The 24,620-nt window shown below is 40.8% G+C and overlaps 1 protein-coding gene across 1 annotated transcript in view; it reads left to right on the top strand.

Annotated features, from left to right (window-relative positions):
• grik4 (glutamate receptor, ionotropic, kainate 4) overlaps positions 1-24,620 on the top strand; it is a 95,137-nt gene that overhangs the window by 42,231 nt on the left and 28,286 nt on the right. The window contains exons 8-13 of the mRNA XM_055660773.1: positions 2,757-2,918; positions 5,362-5,514; positions 7,136-7,240; positions 13,403-13,510; positions 20,239-20,442; positions 23,776-23,889. Coding sequence (XP_055516748.1) covers positions 2,757-2,918; positions 5,362-5,514; positions 7,136-7,240; positions 13,403-13,510; positions 20,239-20,442; positions 23,776-23,889 — 846 coding nt within the window. The remainder of the gene's footprint in view (positions 1-2,756; positions 2,919-5,361; positions 5,515-7,135; positions 7,241-13,402; positions 13,511-20,238; positions 20,443-23,775; positions 23,890-24,620) is intronic.

The raw sequence follows: 24,620 nt of genomic DNA, 5'->3' as shown, positions 1-24,620 counted from the left end.
AGCTGGTGAGTTCGGAGGGTGGGTTGCTACTAAGTGATGGCAAGAGAGGTGAGGAGATGAGGAAGGTGCACAACAGAAAGAAATTCAGTAATATCTGAAGGCAACAACATATCTCATTATTAAAATTAGGTTAACAGTTTCTGCAAATGCACCTTCATAGAGAAGGCATAGATGGAGACACAAGACACAGCAGATGCTGGAATCTTGAGCAAAACACAAAATGCTGGAGGAACTCGGAGGGTCAGGCAGCATCTTTGCAGGGAAATGGCAGTGTGACATTTCGGGGCAGAACCCTTCTTCAAACCAATTCTGCCTGAAAGCATAGATGGCTTAGGTCTACATCAGATTCAAGATTATATCAATGTCAATTCATTCGAAACAGGCCCCAGTAAATTACTTTTATATCTATCTCTGTGCCATTTCTCAAAGCACAGAAATAATAATACGGATATTGGTAATACATGTAAATTTCATACTTCTCCGGGAGGACAGAATCTCCCTCAATAAGAAGGCAGATAATGGAATCAAAGCTAGATTACAACGTATTGAAGTGCTCCTTTGCAACTAAATCACTGTTTATGATGTTAAACAAAAATCAAATCTTCAGCCTGCATGGTAACTGCCACATATTATGCAGTGATATACACTGATTTGGAAGGGACTGCCATCAAAATTCTCCATTTGGAAAGGGTGATTATATGTGGTGTGTGATGAGCAAATTAATGCTCCCCATCAAGGCCCTTGAGGATTATCTTACGCATGTACACCGTCAACTCTGGCCACAGGGGCACCACCAATGTAGATGTAGCTCCATGCATTCATTGCATGCTGTTGGACGCCACTGACCACCTCTGTGTGTTAGAGCTCCCTTGTGTGAACACAGAGGAATGCAAATCACAGGCTTTGCAGAACATATGTTAATAAACAAGTCATACTTTGCAATTGGTTTCCTGAAGAGGTTTTGTTGCATTGTGCATGTAAACATTTTGCTTTAATTATACTATTTTAGACTTTAGAGATACAGGCTCTTCGACCCACCGAGTCCGTGCCGATCTGCGATCCACCCGTACACTGACACTATCTTACACACTCGGGACAATTTACAATTTTTACCCAAGCCAATTAACCTACAAACCTGTACGTCTTTGGAGTGTGGGAGGAAACCGGAGCACCCGGAGAAAACCCAAACAGACACAAGGAGAACGTACCAACTCCATACAGACTGCACCCATAGTCAGGATTGAACCCAGGACTCTGGTGCTGTCAGGCAGGAACTCTACCACTACGCCACTGTGCCACCCAAAATCCCGTTCACCTCCACAGCATCCTATTTCTAGTACTGTTGTTGTTAAAGCGTAGTGAGATAGAGCTCTGTTAGATGAAACACAGATAGAGGGGACATTGGCAAGGAAACCTCACTGGCTGAGTTTCAAATTCCTCTGTGCAGATGGACTGACTATTCTGCTCAAAAATTGGTGCATGAAAAAGGTTGTATTTTTATTTCCAAATTGAACAGTTGATTAACATTGTAGATACAAGGACTAATCAGGGAAATCATGATGTAATCCACAATCTGAGTTAAATTAGTAAATAATAGAGACAAATTCAGAGTATAATGGATTAAAGTGCTCTTTTGCAACTTAACCACAGTTTATGAAACATAAAATATACCATCGTTAGTCAGTGTTAATTGCCACGTCATACAGCATGGAAACGGGCTGTATGGCCCAATTTGCCAACTAAGATGCTCTATGGACACTCATCCCACCTGCCCACTTTTGTCTTATATCCTAAACTTTTCCTATCCATGTACCTACCCAAAGGGCTTTTATATATTGTTATATGACCTGCCTCAACTATCTCCTCTGGCAGCTCGTTCTATATACCAAACATCAAATATATGAAAATGTTGTCCCTCGGGATCCTATTATATAATTTTCCTCTCATCTTAAGCCTCTGTCCTCTTTCTTGATTCCCCGTCTCCTGGTAAAAGCCTCTGTGTATTCACCCTATCTGCTCACCTCATGTTGTACACATTTTTAAGATTACCTCTCAGCCCGCCTTGGCTCCAAGCCATGAATATGCAGAGTAACGGGATGATACTGTTCTGTATTTGCGTCAGGAAGGGGAAGACAGCCAGGGTTCCAACTTCTATCCTTGCCATGTCATTCATGGGTAAAACCTCGGGGATGACAATTTAGATTCATGTTTTTGATCACTGTCCAGGTTTGGAGATGGAGAAATCTGGCAGGTTTTCTGATAACAGCCCAGTAACAACAATCCAACAACAATCTGTTTCATTCGTCACATTGCACATAAAGTGCAAGTTAAATGAATTTGCCAGCAGCGGTACAATGATAAATAACACACAAATACACACAAAAACATTTAACACAAACATCCACCACAGCATTCATCACTGTGGTGGAAGGCACAACATTTGGCCAGACCTCCTCCATTTCCCCCCCGTGGTCGGTATTTCCTAGATTGAAGAGAGAAGTGTCAGAGAGAGCTGCAGGCATCCCGGGTCGCGGCTGCTAAATGCTTTGCGCTGATGGTTTTGAAAATGCAGAAGTAGAAGCATGAAAAGAAGTGGGATTGGGATGCAGTGGCAATAGCTTGTAATGCAATGGTTGATGGATAACAAGTAAGAAGATGCATTGAACTTTGCAAGACCACATTAAAAAGATGAAAACAAATTAGATCAAATAAGGCATTAGAAAATAAGCCTATTTATTATTCCTCTTTCACTCCAGGAGTTTCCTCTTCTCCATTTTGAGGGTCTAATTGAAGAACATGTGAATATCCTGGGCTTTTCAATCACTAACCAAGATCATCCACATTATAATGACTTTGTTCACAGTCTAAACAAATCATGGCAGGAAAACTGTGCACATTCACCTTATTCTGGAGCAGCAGTAAGTACCTGACTTAGTACAAATTAATCTGGATAGCCTTCGTCAATTGGAATTAATTAGCAGCCTCACTTTTAACACAAGAACCTGAAGTTTGATATCGGTGAATAAGAATATGAATGCATTATCCATTTCTTCAATACATTTTTGTGTGTTTTTGAATTTTATTATAAGGTGTTTTTTTTGTCAATAGTGTGAATGCAAAGCTCCCAGCTTTTGCTGTAGCAATGTTGATTGGTTGCATTTGGTAATGTTTTATCATGGGCCAAGATGCAGGCAGTTGTGAGCTACACACTGTGTAATTACTTAGTGCAGCAGTTAAACCGCTACCTTCGATTGAGTTTGATTTCTAAATAGATTTTCTTACTCAGAGTCGTGAGATGTAGCCGTGCAATACATTATGAACTGTTATGGAATCACACAGTCATAAAATACAGTCACAGGCCATTTGGCCCACTGTGTCAATGCTAACCAATAAGCACCCATCTATATCAATTCCATCTTGCAGTACCAGGCTTTTTACACCATTCAACTGCTCACACCAGTATTACTGTGGATTTTTTTAGGGTTTGTTTTAAGTTTATTAAATTTCTTTTGTTTATTGTGTGATATATATTTGCTGTGTTTACAGATCTGTTATGCTGTTGCAAGTAAAAATTTAATTGTTCCACTTTTGTTACATATGACAATTAAACACTCTTGTCTCTTGATCTGGACATGTCTGAAATATTGTCAGCAACTCTGTTTTTACCATCCCTCCCCTTGGTGAAACCTTGTTTGAAGAGCCTCATAGGATATCCTCGCGGTGGGACGACAGATAGCACAATGGGCTAAGAGTTCGGCTGGCAACCGGAAGGTAGCCGGTTCAAATCCCGCTTGGAGTGCATACTGTCGTTGTGTCCTTGGGGCAAGACACTTCACCCACCTTTGCCTGTGTGTAATGTAATGTAATTATGTGAAGCACTTTGGGGTCAATGCAAGTTGACTGAAAATGTGCTATATAAATAAGATTATTATTATTTATTATTATATCTTCCCTCAGTATTGAAGTAACGCATTCCTTGTCAGAACAGAGATTTATATTCGATATTCCAAAATATGTTTGATGAGGTGCCAAATAATGTTTGGGATATGGAAATTGCAGGGAAAAAAAAAGAACAGAGAAAGCCTGAGTAATTTAATTTGCTCAGGGAAAAGATAGAAAAACTAGAGATGATTAGATATATTTCAGACTGGAGAGAAGCCTCCCGGAGCTCAGTAATACCAATTCTTTGAAACACCTATCTAATTAGCTTCCTTTCACAGCCCTTTTCCCAGAGCTGAAAATAGGTATATCATAATACATGAGTTTTAGTGAAAATTCATCCTCCCCTTTCTTGAAATACCCATTTAAAATGACTGAAATTCACCTTTTTGTTAGAAATATTATGATATGGGGATCAATCAATCAATTACGTTTGGATAAAGGTCACATTTACGAAGTTTCAAATTTCAATGACCATCTAACTAAAAGAACCAGGTTTCTGGAGAGTTTGAATTGCCTGCAATAGCTGCAGTCAGCAGTAATTCCCAATGGTTTAAAAACTAATACATAAAATCCTCCAGGCTCCATACCTGCCGCTTTCAATTTGATCCCCACAAGCCCTGGGACATGATTGTTTACATTAGGCAGGGGTCTGATTTGCCCTCTGCCCACACTTCTCTATGTCTTGGCCCCACAAATTGATTATAAATTATTGTTTGCTCGGTCTGTCTGCCTTTCTTGGCCTTCTCTATCTCCCTTTCTGTCTCTGTCTCTCTCTATCTGTCTCTCTACATCACCCTGTCTCTCCCTGTCTCTCCCTCTCCCTCTCCCTCTCCCTCCCCCTCCCTCTCCCCCTCCCTCTCCCTCTCCTCTCTCTCCTCTCCCTCTCCCTCTCTCTCCTCTCCCTCTCCCTCTCCCTCTGCATCCTCTCTCCCTCTGCCCCTCTCCCTCTGCCTCTTTCTCCCTCTCTCTCTCTCTCCCTCTCTCTCTCTCTCCTCTCTCTCTCTCTCCTCTCTCTCTCTCCCCCCCCCCTCTCCCGATTATCTTTATTCAAAACTGCAGCATTCACGTGAAGGAAAATCTGATATGGTTAAGCATTTTTTGGGTGTGAAATATGTTCTTTTTAGCCAATTATTAGTGATGGATGAAGCTAGAATTTTCTATCCTCAACAGAATTTATCAAGATATTCTGTGTAATAAATGACTGAAGATTTCATGAAGATCTAATCACCGCTATGGGCAATTTAATTCTCAGTTAATGATAACGGGATTGATGGTGCTTTGCATATTTTTTATTACAATTTTTTTAAAGGGTTTTGTTTGCAACTAATGTTTCTCCACATTCATATTGAATTTATTTCTGCATTTTGATAAGCCCCTTTTTACTCTCTCCAGAAGTGATCTTCTGTCTCTTGCACCTAGCTCTCCTCTGCACTCCTGTTCGATGCTGTCTTTGTCATTGTAACCGCCGTCAACGAACTTAACCGCAGCCAGGAAATTGCTGTCAAATCCTTGTCCTGTGGCTCTGCGCAGATATGGCAACATGGAACCAGTCTGATGAACTACCTGAGAATGGTGAGTCGGGATCCCGTTCAGACATCGAAAAGCCAACAGAGAGCGAACAGTGTGTATATTATGTGTGGTGTATAAAATGCAATGTATGTCATTTTTCTTTTCTAAATGTATTTCAAATGGTGTTGCTGCCTGTTATTTATGTGGAATCCACACAATGTCGTCACTCCATGTACAATTTATCGATGGAATATGGATTGTCCCCTCATCTCTTGGGGGTGTTGCTGCTTATTTTTCCATTAGCCCGCATAACTGTTGGACTGTTGGACCTCGGCTCTGAGGTGATATTTTGTTTTACTGCCCAGAATCTTCGTCATTGGTTCATTCGTTAATGTCAATACTTCCAGTGAGATAATGGGATTAGTGTGAATTAATGCTTGGTGGTTGGTATGGTCTTGTTGGGCTGAAGGGCCTGTTGATGTGCTGTATCATGGTATTTCAAGATGAGAGCCAGGACATTATGTACAGCTTGCACTTGTTAATGAGGAGAACAAATCAGGTCTGGGAGTGAGGAGATGGTGGTAAAGGTTTGGGCTTGGATACCATTCATTGCTCGGCCCATGTGAACGTCATTTGGGGGTCTCTTTGCTACAAGCTTCTGTGAATCGGGCTGAATGTCATACGACTGAAGGAACTAAAAGAGATCAAGCTAACACCTGCTAGATGTGCACAGAGCAGTACGGGCAATCAGTGCATGTTGTTAATTTAACATGTTAAATCTCTGACTTTAAGTCACTGTCTTAACTACATAAGGCTGAATGTACATTCAGCAACAGGAAAGGAAGTCCATTCACCAACATTGATTAAAGGGTTCAATAACTACTTGCAAGTTAGTTGCTCCTTTTGAGTCCCAATTGATGAGTGACCAACTACATTTGTGGCAACTCCAAGTTGTAGAGTGATGGTTACCTTATTGGATGAGCAATCAAGTGAACCCTGACTAATGGGCCAAGCGATGATTTTAAATCCAGCCACAGCAAATTAGAATTTAAATGTATTTAATTTAATAACATACCAGGAAACACTCGTGTCAGCAATGGTGATGATGAAGCTTTCAGACTCTTATTGAAAAACTTCAGGTTCACTAATGTTCTGCGGAGGAGGAAATCTGCTGTCCTCACCCAGTCTAGACCTAACTCACGGCTCCAGCAGAGTACTGAGTTGAAGGGCAATTCAGGATAAGCGGTAAATGTTGGCCTTTTCAGGAATTATTTAATCAAGTGGAAGAAATGCTTTAAAAAAAAAAAATCCTATCAAACAGCTATAAAAACTTCTCTCAACCTTCTCTAGAGGAAAAAAGCCTTTTTGAACTTTCTTGATAATTATACTATCCAGGTTCAGACTAACTCCTCTTGGCCATCTGCAGTTCTTTGTTTTTTATGCTGCAACTCTAATGGGAATGTGTAGGTTATGATCATTGAGCTGAGGGAAGTTGCTGGTACAACATGTAAAAAACATAAATCCAATAGTTAATTGACCTTGTGCATTGTTCTGTGGTGATGAGATGTGTGTAAATGTATGGAAGCGATTGTGTACAGTCTCAAGCTGTCCTTAGACTTTTGCAGTGAACTCTTTTGAGAATTAATCTATGTCAATGACCAATTTTCTGTGTGCCCGAGTCCAGGTGGAATTAGAAGGTCTAACTGGTCATGTCGAATTCAACAGCAAGGGTCAGAGAACTAATTACATTTTAAAAATTGTTCAACGCAGCAAAGAAGGATTGAAACAGGTAATCAGTGTTAACATTCTCTTCAAACCTGTTTTGTCATTTCTCTGATACATTTCAGAATTTGGAAAAGTATTTTAAGAAATTGGAATGTGTCCATGTCCGACAATACTGATTTGCTTAGTATTGGGCTTGGATATGATGAGCGGTGCTGGCTCGAAGGGCCGAATGGCCTCCTCCTGCACCTAGTTTCTATGTTTTCTATGTTTAATTTGAGCAGGATGTTTTTATTTACCTAATGCTGGCCTTAGACTGTTCTGCTTGTGCCAAATTTATATTGCTGAAGGTTAACATTTATTATAACACCGATCAGACAGAGCAGTTTAATTGCACTTGGACCTTGAGAGGCGGCTTCAGATCACCCAGATTAGTTGGGATGAGATTGGTTTAAACCATGGAGCCAGAGGCAAACTCACTGCTGTGGAGAGCTTCATATGAGGGAAAGCAGTTCTGGTTTACACTATGAAATCGGCCATTTCCTGGTAGATATTCTGCATTGCCTTTCCAATCCTCCTTTTCACATACAAAACGTCCCACTTTCCCATTAATTGGACACGGGGATTTAACATCTAGGTTTAAGGATTTTATCAATCCAGAACTCCCTTCACTACAATTAGTTATTAAATTATTTGAAGAATTAATGGATAACAGTTAACACATTTTCTTTAATTGTTCATATTTTATTAGCAGATTCACAGAGATTTATATTTAATTAAAGATGTAGATGTTAAAATTTAGATCTTCTACAGATTTCAGTTATTAACAGGGGTGCAAAATGGATTTTAAGAAAATTATGTAGGTATTAAAATCTGTAGATAGTGAACATTCTGGACACAGACTCTTAGGTAAAATGGCCAAGAACATTAATGATAAAATTTAACACACGGGAATGTAAACATAAAACATTTTGGATGAAGAATGTGGAGAGCCCACATAATCTAAATTATGCAAATGGAGGAACAGAGACTCCCATGGCTTACAGACGCAAAATGCTGGAGTAACTCAGTGGGACTTGAGGAGGGTCACCACCCAAAACGTCACCCATTCCTTCCATCCAGAGATGCTGCCTGTCCCGCTGAGTTACTCCAGCTTTTTATGTCTATCTTCGGTGTAAACCAGCATCTGCAGTTCCTTCCTACACACTCTATGGCCTATGACCAGGAAACTGAAGGCGGACACAAGAATCTGCAGATGCTGGAATCACAAATAATTTGCTGTAAGAACTCAGCATATGTGCATGGAAAGGAATGACCACTACTTAATTGGATTAATTAAAATAAATGAACAATAAATCTTTATGAAACACAGATTAACCTTCAGATACAGCATTTTAGAGTCATTAGTTTATAAGTGATAGGAGAAGAATTAGGTCATTCAGCCCATCAAGTCTACCCCGCCATTCAATCATGGCTGATCTATCTCTCCCTCCAAACCCCATTCCCATGCCTTCTCGCATAACCCCTGACACTCATCATGCAGCACATAAATGGGCTCTTCGGCCTACCTTGTCCATGCCGCCAACTTGGCCTAAAGGGCCAATCCCATTTACCTGCATATTGGCCCAAAACTCTCTAAACCATTTTATCCATATATCTGCCCAAACGTCTTTTGAAGGTCATGATTGAATCCACACCTAAAGCTTCTCTGGCAACTCATTCCAGATACGGGACTACGCTCTGCAGGAAAACGTTGCCCCTGAGGTCCCTCTTAAATATCTCCTCCCTCACCTTAAAACTCTAATTTTAGAATCCTCTATCCTATGAAAAAGACTGTGAGCATTAATTTTATCAATGCCCCTCATGACCTTGCACACCTCAATAACATCACCCCTCAGCTTCCTATGCTCCAAAGAAAAATGTGCCAGCTTATCCAACTTCTCCCTCAAGCTCGTAAGCTCAGGTAACATCCTTCTGCAACTTAATGACAACCTTCCCATAGCTGAGCAAACAGAACTTCACACAGTGTGGTCTCACCAATGACGTAAAGCTGCATCATGAGTGCCAACTCAAAACTCTTCCCAATGAAGGCAAGCATGTCAAACGCTTTCTTCACCACCCTGTCCACCTGACTTGACCATTTTAGGGAAGTATGCACCTGTATTCCCGGATCTCTCTCTTTTGGTACACTCTCCACGGCTCCACCATTTACTGTGCAAGTCTTACCCTGTATGCCACATCAAAATGCAACACCTCAAATATGTCTCAGTTAAGTTCCATTTGCCATTCCTTGGCCCATCTTCCCAACTGATCTAGATAATGTCGTAAGCTTAGATAACATTCCTCATTGTCTATATTTATATAGCACCTCCTGTGGTGTAATCTGCAAATTTACTAACAATGTTAACTATATTGTCATCCAAATTGTTAATTATACAACAAACAGCAGTGGACACAGCACTGACCCTGACAGCACGAGTCACAGGCTTCCCATCGAAAAAATTATTCTCCACAACTATCCTTTGATGTTTTCCTCAAACCCAATTTTGAATCCAATTGATTCCATTGTAAATTGCTTGTTTCTAAGCTTTCCCCCCCAGTCTAGTTTCAGTAAAAACACTGAATCAAGCACTCATATTGAAACAACTAATCTTTATTTTAACCAAAGCGCATTACAGTTCAACCACTGTACCTATCCCACAGCGGGTTTGATCCTTATATCTGCCTGTTCAAGCCGTCTAGGTCACGCTCAAAAAGAAGCACTCCAGAAAGTCACGCAGTCCCAAGCGCACTCCCAGAAGATCGACCCTGGACCTCGTGGTAACAGACTTTTGTCCCGGTTATGGACTTATGTCCCGGGACCTCGAGGGGCCGAACCACATGGGGGTGGTCTCTTAATAATCCAATTACAGATATCGATTAACCCCATACATAACAGACATTTCCCTAACCCAATAATACAGCAGCTCAATATATTGTATTCAAACTGGACTTCTCAAGGAAGCCAACTTAGAAACATTTACCCTGACCCGCAAGAAACCCAGACATGGTTCAATACCTCATCTAATCAACACTTGGCAAAGTAGAACTCTGCAACATTATTTACAATTATTTACAAGGTGTATGTTTGGTTTGCAGCCATCCAATCCATTCTATGCATTTTGCACCTAATTGACAGGGTCTGCAGATGTTCTTATTCTTTTCTTGCAAATAGTATCCAGGCTCTAGACACACTGGCACCACTCCCCAGTTTGTCCCAGCTCTGCAGAGAGCTATTCCAAATTGACCAAATCTCCCAGCAGCCCTGAAGCTTTTAACCCATTTTGAAGTCCTCGCCTCTCCAATTTGGCCAGGATTAACACCATAGCCTTGGATTGCATACAATCTAACCTTCCAGACCAGTTTACCATGTGGGACCATGTCAAAGCCACACTACATCTATTTATACCACATGCACTGCCTTGCCCTCAGTTTCCTGACACATTACTTGAACAATGATTTTAAAGCCATGGAGAGGATAAAAGAGATTGTCTATTGTCTATTTCTTAAAGATAGCGGAGTCAGGGGAGATGGGGAGAAGGCAGGAATGGGGTACTGATTGGGGATGATCAGCCATGATCACATTGATTGGTGGTGCTGGCTCGAAGGGCCGAATGGCCTACTCCTGTACCTATTATCTATTGTCTATTTGTGAGATGTGTATCTGAATGAAGCAGATCGGATACATGGAGGACTTAGAGAAGCTGGACTTTGTTTTTCTCAAAGCAAGAAATGTTTAGTACAGTTTTAATAGGAGTCATTCACAACTCCAATGGATTTTGACAGAGTAAATATGTTAGAAGCATTACTGATCAAAAGACATATTTCATTTTATTGGCCATAGGATCAAATGTGATAGGAATATTTTTATGCATTGGGTTAGGATTTGGAAGATAATTTCGTAAAGCAGATTGAAAAAAATTCATTAGCAACTTTACTTTATAACCGTAAAGGTAAAGTCTGAAGAAGGATCTCGACCCGAAACGTCGCCCATTCTTTCGTTCCAGAGATGCTGCCTCACCCACTGAGTTACACCAGCATTTTGTGTCTACCTTTGATTTTAACCAGCATCTGCAGTTCTTTCTTACACAAGATAATCCATAACTTTTTCATTAGTAATTTAGCAAATTATCTACACCATAAAACAATGGGTTTAGTTCATAAAGTCAAACAATCGAAACTGACTTCAATTAATCCTGACACTTGGCTAAGGAATATGGTGTCACCTTCTCATAGAACAGAATACAATCATCTTTTAATGTGCATGGGGGCTTCTGAATCAGTTATATAAGGTCTGAATAAGATCAACCCTTGTAATCAGACAGGCACCATGCCAATCACATTTCAATGAAGCTAGGCGACTAAAATCCATCAAACCACATTGCCCTACCCAAACTTAATGCCTGTTAACATCCCATCCCAGGTAGAGAACTTTAAGCAATATTCAGTACTTCGCAAGATCAGTTGCATAAAAATGAATTTGAGTCTGCTTTAGGCCGATGGTCAAATGAGGATAAAGTCATAGTCAGACAGTGTGGAAACAGGCCATTCGGCCCATCTTGCCCACACCGACCAATATGTCCCATCTACACTCATCTTACCTGACTGATTTTGGTCCATATCCATCTAAACCTGTCCTATTCATGTACCAGTGCAAATGTTTGTTTTAAAGGTTGTGATAGTACCTGCTGCAAATACCTCCTCCGGCAGCTCATTCCACACACCCACCAAGGTTTGTGTGAAAAGTTACCCCTCGGGTTCCTATTAAATCTTTCTCCCCTCACCTTAAATCTATGTCCTCTGGTTCTTGATTCCCCTATCCTGGGCAAGAGACTCTGTGCATCCACCTGTTCTATTCCTCTCATGATTTTGTGCACCTCCTTAAGATCAGAAGGAAATGGTCATCGGTAATATGGGATGAAGAGTGGCTGATATCAGTATCAGTAAGTTCAAAACCCTCGGTTTTTGCAAACTCTGCAGAAAAGTAAATACATTTAATGAAGCTTTAAACATGTTTAGAGAAAGAAAAACCTGCCACCAAGGCCCTGTTAATCGTAGGATCATAGGAAATAAAGTAACTATTTTTCTTTAAATTCCAATTCCTTATTGCTCTTTTCCTTCTCTATTTCTTCCTTCCCTCTTATTATATCCCCTTTCCTGTGTTCCTCTTTTCTGCACATTCCTCCTTGCCATGCTGGGAGGGTCTATCAGGAGTTTGAGATACAGGAGGAAAAAATTCAGAAGAGCATGGAATTCCTGCATTCAGGGCCACATTGTGCCAGGGTTTTGAGAGTGGTAAAGGATAGATAGATTGAGATGGAGAGCTTTGTAAATTGGTATAGATCCTCAAAGTGCTTTGTTTTCCTTGCATGTCACAAAGAAGGTTAAGTGGCCACTGTAAATTACCCATTGGTGTAGATCAGAGGGCAAAAGAATCAGGGAAGCTGATGAGTAGGTGAGTGAGAATACGTTACAATGCTACTTGGAAATAAGAGGGAGAGTGGGATTGATTGGAAGGCTCTGCAGGAAACTGGCATGGACCCAAAGGGCCATCCTCATCTGTTGTAAAGTGTAAGCAAACATTTAGCAATTGGAAAATAATCCAGTTTCCAAAAAATGATTCAAAGTATCATCCATCTGATAAACTGGAATAAATGAAACAAGGCCTTGGGGCAATTTTAACCAAATGCATCCATTAAAAAACCATCGGGATTGAGAAGAATGCTACTTTTACACTTCATTCAGTGTTGCTCCTTAATGGTTGCTACACTATGTAAAACCAACACAGCGAATAGTCAAGTAGCTTCAGTATGAACAAATTGGGTTAAAATTGATGTTTTTGTCATTAACAAATCGAAGGGTTCAACACACTTGTCGTCACTGAATTGTGTATTAGTTTGCATATGCGGATGAGGAATTAATTTGAAATAAAGTGTTCCTTAATGACATTTCTGGGGCAAAGGAAAGTGTAAGCAGTTTATTAGAATCAACTCCGTTTAGAAGGTTCTTTAGAATTGATAGATTTTGAGGAATTACATGTTGAAGCACTTTCTGGGACGATGTGATTTGAATATTAATGTGTATTAGAGTGAAATTTAAGCTACTGTATGTTGTGATAAAATATCAAATGAATGGTTTGTCGCCTTTTTCTAGGCTTGCAACGGTTTTAAGGTTTTGTCTCCTTGTCTAGGTTGGGTTCTGGCACTCGGAGAAAGGATTGGTGATGGACCGAAAATATTATTTCTTAAATGCTTCAGAAAGTTTATTCAATAAGACTCTGATAGTGACAACTATCTTGGTAAGAAATAACTACAGGATATATTTTGATTGTACATTTAATCTCTATACCAGAGTGGAAATTAGAGAAGTACTTCTGAAATTGTTTCCGAGTGCAAGAGCAATTATTTGTGGGTTTGTTACCAGAGATTGCATAGGATGTCTAGCATAGCAAAAAGCCATTCAGCCCAATCAGTGTATGCAACACTTTTGATCCATTTGGGCCTTTTCCTGTCTTTCTTTGCCTAAATCTATCAGCAACCTCTCTTCTGTAATCTTTACCCTAATATGCTTCATATTGAGTGGACAGTTCATGGAGTAATGGGTTTCCCCCAAGATTTTTCCAAATGTCCTCAAGATTAAAACTATTAATTGTGATATCTACTTAAAATGATGCAATGAAATTCTTACTTGTAGTAGTATAACAGGTCTGTAAACACTGTACTCACAGATAACTTAATAAACAAAAGAAAGTTCAATAAATTTAAATAAAGCAACATTATTGCAAAACAAAAGCTCAATGCCCCTGGTGCAAACAAGACAGTTTGTCTTGAAGATTGAGTGGATGTAAAGATGTTTCCACTTGAAACGAGGCTATCCAGGGGGCATAAATATAAGAAAGGCACCGATATGTCCAATAGGGCAAATACTCTCTTCTGAAGTCTGAAAGAGTCTGAAACCCGAAATGTCATGCATTCCTTCTCTCCAGAGATGCTGCCTGTCCCGCTGAGTTATTCCAGCATTTTGTGTCTCTCTTTGGTGTAAACCAGCATCTGCAGTTCCTTCCTGCACAAGACAGTTTGTAGTTTAATAGATGTTTGTAGTGTGCAAGTTGTTGGGGAGATACTCTTCCTGAACCTGGAGCTCACAGTTTTCCGACTCCTATACCATATTCCCGATAGCTGGAGTGAAATGAGAGCATGGCCAGAGTGATGAAGATCCTTGATGATACTGGTTGCCTTTATGTGGTTCCCTTCGATGATAGGGAGGTTCAGTACTCGTGATAGCCAGGACAGTGTTCACCATTTTCTGAGCATTCGAGTTGCCGAACCAGGACGTGATGAATAAGTTAATATACACCTGTAGTTCAAGAGAGTGATCGCCCTACTGGATATCTTTGTGCCATTCTTATATATATGGCCCATGCTTAGGCTCTTCACAAGTGGAGACATCTTTGCATCCACTCTATCTAAAGCTGAGCACAATTTAAAAAGCCTTGACTGGGTGTCTGTTCATCTTTTCCTGCTATGTATAACTTTGCAGTGGCAATATTTTTCATAGCATAGTTTGATGATGATTCAAGCTAGCACTAGATGTGTACTGTTACTCACAAGGCAGCTGTGCTGTAACACCTCACCAAAATGACAATTCCGAGTCATGCTTCAGGACAACAGGATCACCTAGCTACAAACTACAGAGTTGACCTTCAAATTGCAACTGAAATGGTCACAGATTAAATAGAATCAAGAAGTTGAAATCAAATCACTTCTGTCCTTCCTTGTTCTTTGAAACATTCATTTTAGCAGTGGGCTGGGGGTGATCACAAGAATATAAATAAAGGAGCAGGAGTTTGCCACTTTGCCCCACCAGTCTGCCCTATCATTCAATATGATCAAGGCTCTACTCTAAGCCTCAAATCATTCTTGGTGCCAGATCCCCATAGTTCAAAATCCCCCCTGATAGTTCAAAAATGTACCTTCACTCATTTTAAAACTTCAAACGCGCCAGCCTCCACAAATCCCCGGGGCAGAGAATTCCAGAGATTCACCAATCTCCAATCTTCAACCCCTCATTTCAACAATCTTCTGATGTCCTTCTGCCTAAAGGAAACCTCAATCATTCCAGTCCCCATGGGAAATAAAGTGTGTCAATGACTACTGTTTATTTGTTCTCACATGGCACTTTTAAGTGCTTTAAAAGATTGGTATTGGCCCACCTTTGAACCTTCAGGACATACTGCCCCCACCACCCCCTCCCCTCCCCTCCAATTTGTATAGGGGAAACATAGGGAGGATGCTATCACTAATGCACCGCATTCAGCCCTGATTGCCTTGATAATACAAACAAGCCTTCAACACCACATTACTGAATAAGCTCATCCTTAAACTTCCGATCCTTGGCGTTGGGGCCTCCATCTGTAACTGGCTTCTGGATTTTCTGACAGACAGATGGGTGATTAAATTTTTAGTTTAGTTTAGTTTAGAGATACAGTGCGGAAACAGGCCCTTCAGCCCACCGAGTCTGCGCCAAACATTGATCCCCGTGACATTAACGCTATTCTACACACACTAGGGACAAGTTACACATCCACCAAGCCAATTAACCTACAAACCTGTACATCCTCATTGTGTGGGAGGAAACCGAAGATCTTGGAGTACACCCACGTGGTCATGGGGAGAACGTACAACCTCCGTACAGACAGCAGCCGGGATCGATCCCGGGTCTCCGGCACTGCAAGCGCTGTAAGGCAGCAACTCTACGCCACCGTGCCGCCCGTAACATTGGTAATAGGATTTTCGCAACCCTGAACCCCAACACTGGTATCCTTCAGTGCTGAGTGCTACGTGCCTTACTCTACTCCCTGTACACCAATGAATGGGGGCAAGTATAACGCCACCTCAATGTTTTATGTTCACTGATGATACCCCTGTTGGCAGTTAAACAAATGATGAGAGTGAACATACAGTAGGAAATAGATCCGGACCTTGAGTCGTAGTGTCAGAACAACAGCCTAGCCCTTAACGTCGGCAATATGAAAGAGTTGGTTATTGACCTAAGGGGGTGAGCACAACCCATACTCATTAGCAGAGCTGCAAATGATCAACAGGTTCAAATTCCGAAGCTTTCATACCACCAGCAACCTAAGTAACTTCACACTGATGTGGTGATCAACAATGCGCATCAAGCTATTTACTTAGGTGTTTGAGATTAGGCATGTCCATGTGAATTCTCTCAAACTTCTACAGATGGGCTATAGAAAGTATTCTGATGGGATGCATCTCCACCTGGTATGCCAACTGCTCTACTTTTAACAGGCTGAACCTGCAGATAGTGGTGAACTGCCTGTTCTGTCACAGGCTTGTTACTTCCTTCCATCCACCATTCCATTTTGGGGTTCATTGCATCAGGAAGCTAAAAGTATCATAAGGATGCCTATCACCCTGGCCATTCCATTTTCTCTCTGTGTAGGAAGGAACTGCAGATAGACACAACATGCTGGAGTAACTCCAGGCAGGCAGCATCTCTGGAAAGAAGGAATGGGTGACGTTTCAGGTCGAGATCCTTCAGACTCTCTTTTGCCTTCCGCAAGATGATACAGGAGCTTGAAACCTCAGACATCTAAACTAAAGAACAGATTCTTCCCAACTGCTATCAAACTCTTGGACCATTCACCTCTTTACAGCCCATTCCCAGAGGAGCTATCAAATGCTCTTATTGTTAACTGTACCTCATTCACATTGTACTTTAATATTCTTTTGCACTACTCAGATTTGTCCACAACAGTCGTGCACTATTCTGCTATGTTGCTACATTGTTATATTCATGTATTTAACATTACTATCTGTATACTGTTTACTTTGTGAGCTTCATGTGAGCAAAGAATTCCATTTCACCCTGGTGTAAATGACTAAAATAATCTATCAATTCAAAATTTTAATATATTTCAACAACATTTATTTTTTGGATCAAGTGATTTTAGGTGGCTAAATTGATTTGAAACCGTATACACAGTTAAGGAGCAAGCTTGATGTAAGTGAGGGTACATTCATCTGCCTGCATTTAATAGGCAATTTTAATCTGTTTCTGTCAGGGTTTGGCCAGTTTGAAAGGACATGAAAATGGTAGTCATCAATATAGAGACTGTTGCCAAGTGAAGAGGTATTCTAATTGGATGTAGATGTGGAAATACTGAAGCGATTTTCATTATAATTAAGAAAGCTGAGCATGGAAATGTGGAAATTGTAAAGGTTTTGATTGAATCAATTGTCGGTGAAACAATAGCAACAAATGATAACTATCTCAGAGAGGAGGGAAGTTAAAATGTTCTTGCGTAATTATTAGATGTGGGAACATTGCCACAAATAGTGGTCATCGGAAAGAAATGTACTTATGTATTTGAAACAAGGTAAGATACCGGACCATATGAAAATTACTGGATAGCAAGATCAGTTTGTATTGAAGTGTCGTCCTGGACTAGTTGGAGCAAATAACCCTCATCCATGCTGCAAACCTCTGTCATTTCTTGCATCTCAGCTCCATTCTTAGAGTCAAGTCAAGAGTGTTTTATTGTCATATGTCCCGGATGGGACAATGAAATTCTTAGAAAAAATCAGAATGCAGAAAGGACTCAGTGGTTTGAGACCCTGCATTAGGACGGGCAGGAAGCATGAAAGAGTTTCAGTGTATAGTAGTGGGTAAGAGGTCGGGATAGAGGCTGGTAGGTGATCGAGAGAGCTAGATGGGGGCGGGATGATAGGCTGATGGAACCAGGTGGGGGAGAGAGAGGTTGGTTAGCGGTTGATAGGTTTTACCTGGTGGGGAGGAGATGATGGACAGATAGTGAGTAAGGGATGAATAAAGGTGAGATGAAAACTCGGTGGACAGGTGAGTGTGTCAGAGGAGAGCAACTGAAATTGACAAATTCAACAGTCCTACCATTACACTGTAAGATGCCAAGGCAGAAAATAGGATATGGTTCTTCACATTTGTGTTTGGCCTCTCTGTAGTAATGGACAATGCTAAGGACAGACAGGTCAGTGAGGGAGTGGGAAGGGGGGTCAAAATCAAATACAGCTGGAAGCTTGAGGTGGCTGTTACAGAGGGAGCACAAATGCTTCGCAAAATAGACTCCCGGTCTACATTTAGTTTCAGCAATGTGGAGGAGGACACGTCACAGAGGTGCAAGTGAACCTCTGCCTCACCTGGAATTTGTTCTTAATGACAAGAAATATTTGCATGACCCTAGACCTGCAGCAGCATGATTTTTGTGCCTCCCAAGAATTCCAAACTTGCAGATGTTCACAACTTGCCAATTACACAGTCCACATGATGTTAATTTCTCTGCTGATCTGATGTGAATTATTCAGAGCCAGGACATCCAGCCAGTTTCTGTGCTCACAGTTTGAGTTGCCCACCGTTCCTTTCTCCTGTCAGCTGCTGAGCATGTTTCTAGCATCGCATCTGGCAGATTAATAGGAACATTTATCACCTTCTGGTAGCTCATTTGAATGTACCTTTCAATCTGGCTACTGACCCCGCTATCTTTTATCTAAATGATCTTGGATTGCTTTACCTGAACTGTGTAATTTCAATGGTCTGGACTATGGGTTATGCTTTCTCCAGACTATCATGATTGTCTGCATTTTGGGTCCATTAACTGAAACCTAACCTGCTCACTTAAGCTGACCTAAAAGGCCCCTGGTCACAGTTTTGAGAAGGGGTTGGGGAATTGTCCCCATTGTTTCTAGCTAATCGCTACCTCTACAGCATGTTAGCTGGCCTTTGTTACAGACTGCTTGTGGCACCTTGTGCACAATTCCCAGTCGCATTTCCTGCATCATCACAGTGACTGTGCTTCATTGCCTGTGAAATGCATGTATTCTCAGAGCATTGCGGCCTGGACTGGCTATTTTGAAATTAATGCAAAATTATCATGTTCATAAGTGATAGTAGCAGAATTAGGCCGTTCGGCCCATCAGGTTCCTTCTTCGCTCTATTCCTAGCTGTTCCAGATTAATTTTGCAATGTCCCGCTATGGAATCCTAGCACCTCCACACTTTTCCATTAAACATAACGTTTTTCTCCCTGTGGATATGATTGTACATCCATGAGTGACACACAAGAAGGTTCTGCTCCCATTTGTGGCTGTTTTATTTGTCTACATTACAGTTCAGGGTTTTTTTAATTAATTCAGTTGTAATCATCTTCGTTATTCATTCTGTCCTCGGCTTAATCGATATCCTCAATTATCTGCAAGGCGCCCCTTGAGCTGAGTAATAAGGAGGCAGCATGGGGTAAGATCACATTTTGGGCAGGTGCTATTCCAGCGCAATTAAGCAGCAGGAAGAAATCAGCAGAATGCGCCTGGTTTCTTCTTTTCATTTAGTCTCCGCTCATAATAGTTTTTAATTATAGTTTTTAATTATAGTTGAAGACGTGCTGGAGGTTTATGCCAAATGGCTTGTAACAGCCGACTGATTTGCAGCAGTTTTAGTGTAACTTTACAATGCCTTGAGGTCAAAGCTAGCCATTTTGAAAATGATGTTCTCCTGTAGAGCCATAAAACATGCGTTGAAGAGAGGAGGATATCCTTTGCGATGACGTGTTTCATGGTGTTATTGATGGATTTGTATCTATGCATCTGCAAAACAATCTTTTCCAAAGAACTCATCAATCAATGGCAAAATGCCAGATGTTCAAATATCAAATTCAGGCACAGCAACTTTTGTTTGTTCTTTCCAGGGAATGTTCAGCACATCATCCGATGTTTATTTATAGGTGTCAGCTATCTTTTACAGGTTTAACAATTTAATATTAAAATTGCAGGGAGGTAAACACTGCATTAATGTGCAAAGCATTTGCTTGCTGAAATTACCATCAGTGATTGATAGCTTCATCTGGTGATCTGCTTCCTGATCACAATTTCGTCATGGAAACTCAGACCCGCTCAATATTTTGAAAAGCTGAATGCAGGTTAATTTCTCCTCCACTTGTGTTGATGGTTTCAATATTTCTTTTTTTTTCCTCCAGGAAAATCCATACGTGATGCTGAAACCAAACCACCAACAGCTCCAGGGGAATGAGCAGTATGAGGGGTTCTGCGTGGATATGCTGAAAGAGCTGTCGGAAATTCTTAGATTTCATTACAAAATCCAACTGGTAGCCGATGGCGTTTATGGGGTAGCAGAGGCCAATGGCACTTGGACGGGAATGATCGGTGAGATAATTTCAAGGGTAAGTGCTGCATAAAACAAATAATATTTCAATTAATATTAAATAATAACATAGCGCATGAATTAATGATCAGTTTCAGAATGGAAGCCTAAAGTCACCTCTCTGTGCTACTTAAAATAATATGCTGGAAACCAGCAGAGTTGCTGCGCAAATTGTGGACACGGACAAATCGATTGAAGGTTTATATTCCAGCTCGTAATTCGAGATCTCACTCAGGGGAGCAACAGCGATTTTCCTTTCGTCCTACATCACAACACTTGATCATATTTTATTGTTAAGCTTGGTGCTCGTCAACATGAGGGGTATAATTGCTGAGAAATGGAGCACTTTCCTACTCGGAGTCCTCCTGATCAGCATCAAGCACTCCCAGGTGAGGCATATAACATCAAAGATCGACACCATCCACTTTATTCCCAGACTCAGAAAAACAATTGTAACACACCAGTTTAACACTGATTTTCTTTAAGTGCAAATATATTTCAAGAATGCCTTTAGCCAAAACTAATTCTGTTGCATTTGAAAGGTTGCCATAACCTACATGTCATAGGTTGCAGTCAGCAATTGTGGTCATTCTTGAGTGATCTGCGAACACTGAAAGTCAACTGCAGCCCAGGGAACCAAATGGCCAGGAAACCAATAGATTGGGGTGAGCAGATCCAGATGATGGATGAAGTATCATCCTTGTTTGGAATGCTAGGGCCAAGGCTGAAGGGGTCCAGGAGGTCAGGAGTGATACAATCAGGGAAACCAAGTCAAGATGATTGAAGGTACACAAAAATGCTCAAGAAACTCAGCGGGTGCAGCAGCATCTATGGAGCGAAGGAAATAGGCAATGTTTCGGGCCAAAACCCTTCTTCAGACTCTTTCAGAAGATGATTGAATCAGGGTGTTTGGAGAAATGTAGTAAAATGTATTCGTGTGATTTGATAGAAATGAGTGCGTTAGGGTGACTATTTCCGTTTCCAGATCTATAACCATGTGATTTGATGGCAGTAATTGTGTCAGGGTATCTAGTTCCATTTCCTGGCCTAGGTTTAATGGTCAACTTTCTCCATAGCAACCCACAAATTCTCAGATTCAGTTAATTAAGATTCACAATCCCATGGCGCAGGTTCATAAGAACAGTGTAACTCAACCCATTATGAACTGTTGGTGCAAATCAGTTAAAGCTTTAAAGCATAATTATAGGTGGGATGCATCAATGGAAATCTCCTCGCTATCCTATCCTATCCTATCCTTTCAGCTGTGTTCTGGTGTTGCAGGGACCTTGATCGGAATCACAACTGACTGCTTCCTTGCCATTTACTTTCTGATTTAGAAATGCCTTTTCCAGTTACACTTTTTTAGATTATAGATGTTATTTTCATGTGCATAATAATTCATCTTGTGGTTTGGACTGCTCCTTTTCACAAAAATACATCATATATTGTAACTACAATTTTACAAATACAATGTTTACGTAATAGATCAAACGTATAACAGCATTGATTTTTTTTTGGTTTCATCTTAATAATGTACGAAAGAGATACTTGCATATATCATGTGTTGCAAAAAAACATGATAACGCAGTTGTCCAAAATTTGTGATCAAATTATTATGATGTGAGTGATACTGTGATCATTAATGCACAAACCAAACAGCTGGTTTTGAGGAAAAGTACCCCCTGCATTTTGAATCACAACAGGATTTTTCTTTGCATGACTGTTGTTGGTTTCATGAGGTTTCTCCACTTGTTCGCTAATTGACCCTTAAACCCGCCACTGTTGAGTGATTAACAGCATCTACCCTTTTAATGCTGCAATAATTGACAATGACAGCCAATCAACCTTTCTTGCTCAGTGAACGAATGATTAAATGAGTGGATTCTGAGTTCTGCAGGTTGTGAACAAGTGGAGATTTTATACAATGCCAAATTTTACCATTTAACTTTCTTCCTTTTACTGTCCTTTTTTCTCATTTAAATTTCTTCATCCTACCCTTGTTTAAGATTTGCCACTGAATGCATTCTCCATCTCAGCCCCATCTATATTTGATTCTCAGTCCATGGTTATGGGGGTAGATTGTTTTCCCCCCTGACTTCCCCCACCACAGCTCTCACTACCAGAACTTTTCTGGACCATCTTTTATAATTAAACCAAGTCTAAGTATGGACATCTTTGAAATAGTTAGCTCGAACAAAATGGGCGCTGTTCTAATTGATGGGAAATATATATTAAACTTGGTTGTTCTCGCAACTATCTTTTTTTTAGTTTAGTTTAGAGCTACAGTGTGGAAACTGTCCCTTCAGCCCACCAAGTCCGCAACAACCAGCGACTCCCGCACACTTACACTATCGTACACACACTAGGGACAAGTTACAATTATACCAAGCCAATTAACCTACAAACCTCTACATCTTTGAAGAAACCAGAGATCGCTGAGAAAATGCAGGCTGTCTCACCACAGGCAAAAAACTGCACTGGTAGAACTGCTTTGACAACCAACAAGCTTCTACTCCCTGCTATTAACGGTTCAGTGGCTGTCTGCATCAGTATTGTAGAACCATTGAATGCTTGTGAATATTTGTAATATTAAGAAAAAACAAAATAGTGTTTGAAAAATTAAAATACTTCTTTACATTTATAAAGCAAAAAAAGCACACAGCTGCACTAAATAATTTTGTTCATTAAAACTCACCTCAATTAATATAAAGATAACTTCTTGCCTTTCTCCCAGAAGACAATATCTCCCATTCATTTGAAAGGAGAGTATGGTTCTTGTGGCAGGTTTAGCCCAGCACAGGATGAGGGGTTGATCTTGTGGCCTGAGAACTGGAAGACACCCTGGACTTCATGAGGAACTGTGGCAGCCTTTAACACCGGTGGAGTGGGGGTGGAGTGTGGAAGATGCTACTGCTGGTTTAAATTGGCAGCAGTGCTGGAAATTGGAACTTCCTCTGGGATACACAGTTAAATCTCAGCATCAGCACTGGAATCGGGGAAGAAAATCTCCCACAACAGTTCCCCTCAATTTGCAATTTCTGCTTTAGATGAAATCTGGTCTATTTGATGGGTAATGATTGTGTGCACGTGTATTTGCGTGTGTGTTTGTGAAAGAGAGAGAGGATGTAAGAAGGAACTGCAGATGCTGGTTTAAACTGAAGATAAACACAAAATGCTGGAGTAACTCAGCAGGACAGGCAGCATCTCTGGAGAGAAGGAATGGATGACCATTTCTTCTCTCCAGAGATGCTCCCTGTCCCACTGAGTTACTCCAGCTTTTTGTGTTTATTCTCTGTTTGTGTTTATCTTATTCAGTCCCCACTGACTTGCCTGCTTTTAATTTTATCCACAGAAAGCTGATCTGGCAGTAGCCGGCTTAACCATCACAGCTGAACGCGAGAAGGTCATAGATTTCTCCAAACCATTTATGACTCTTGGAATTAGTATTCTCTACCGAGTTCAAATGGTAAGAGACCAGCGGTCCTGTCACAGTGAAATATCCATGCAGTTTGCCTTCCTTTGCACCCTTCCTCAGGCAGTGATAGCCCCTGCTCTAATGCAGACTGGGTTAGTTGGTACCTTTTGTATGATGTATAAATGAGGGCCATCTGTCTCCTCTCGTGTACATAAAGATTCAGTGGTTCTTTTAAAAAAGCTGGACAAATATATTTTCCTCAGCCATCCTTACTCTCTCCTCACTCTTTGTGGGGTCTTGCTGTGCATCCATTGACTGCTCATTTCCATGTTGCCCTGGTGATGATACCATGGATGCAATTGGAGATGTTCTATAATTGTGTAAGGCACGAAATAGGTGAAAGTGTTTTGTTTCCTTTCTTTACTGAAATAGAACTGTAATGATAACTAGCAAAAAGTAAAAGGAATCTCTAGGGTAACCATATAACCATATGACAATTACAGCACGGAAACAGGCCATCTCAGCCCTTCTTGTCCGTGCCGAACACTTACTCACACCTAGTAGACACACAATGCTGGAGTAACTCAGCGAGACAGGCAGCATTTCTAAAGAGAAGGAATGGGTGACGTTTCGGGTCGAGAGCCTTCTTCAGACTCCAGCTTTTTGTGTTTGTCTTCGGTTTAAACCAGTGTCTGCAGTTCTTTCCTACAAAAGGAATCTCTAATTCTACATAGAGGTTTTTTTTCATGAATGGTACATTTCCAACCCCAGCTCTGGAGAAA

Source organism: Leucoraja erinacea, chromosome 32, assembly GCF_028641065.1.
Source record: "Leucoraja erinacea ecotype New England chromosome 32, Leri_hhj_1, whole genome shotgun sequence".
Classification (NCBI taxonomy): Eukaryota; Metazoa; Chordata; class Chondrichthyes; order Rajiformes; family Rajidae; genus Leucoraja; species Leucoraja erinaceus.
This window is presented reverse-complemented; position numbering and strand designations above follow the sequence as displayed.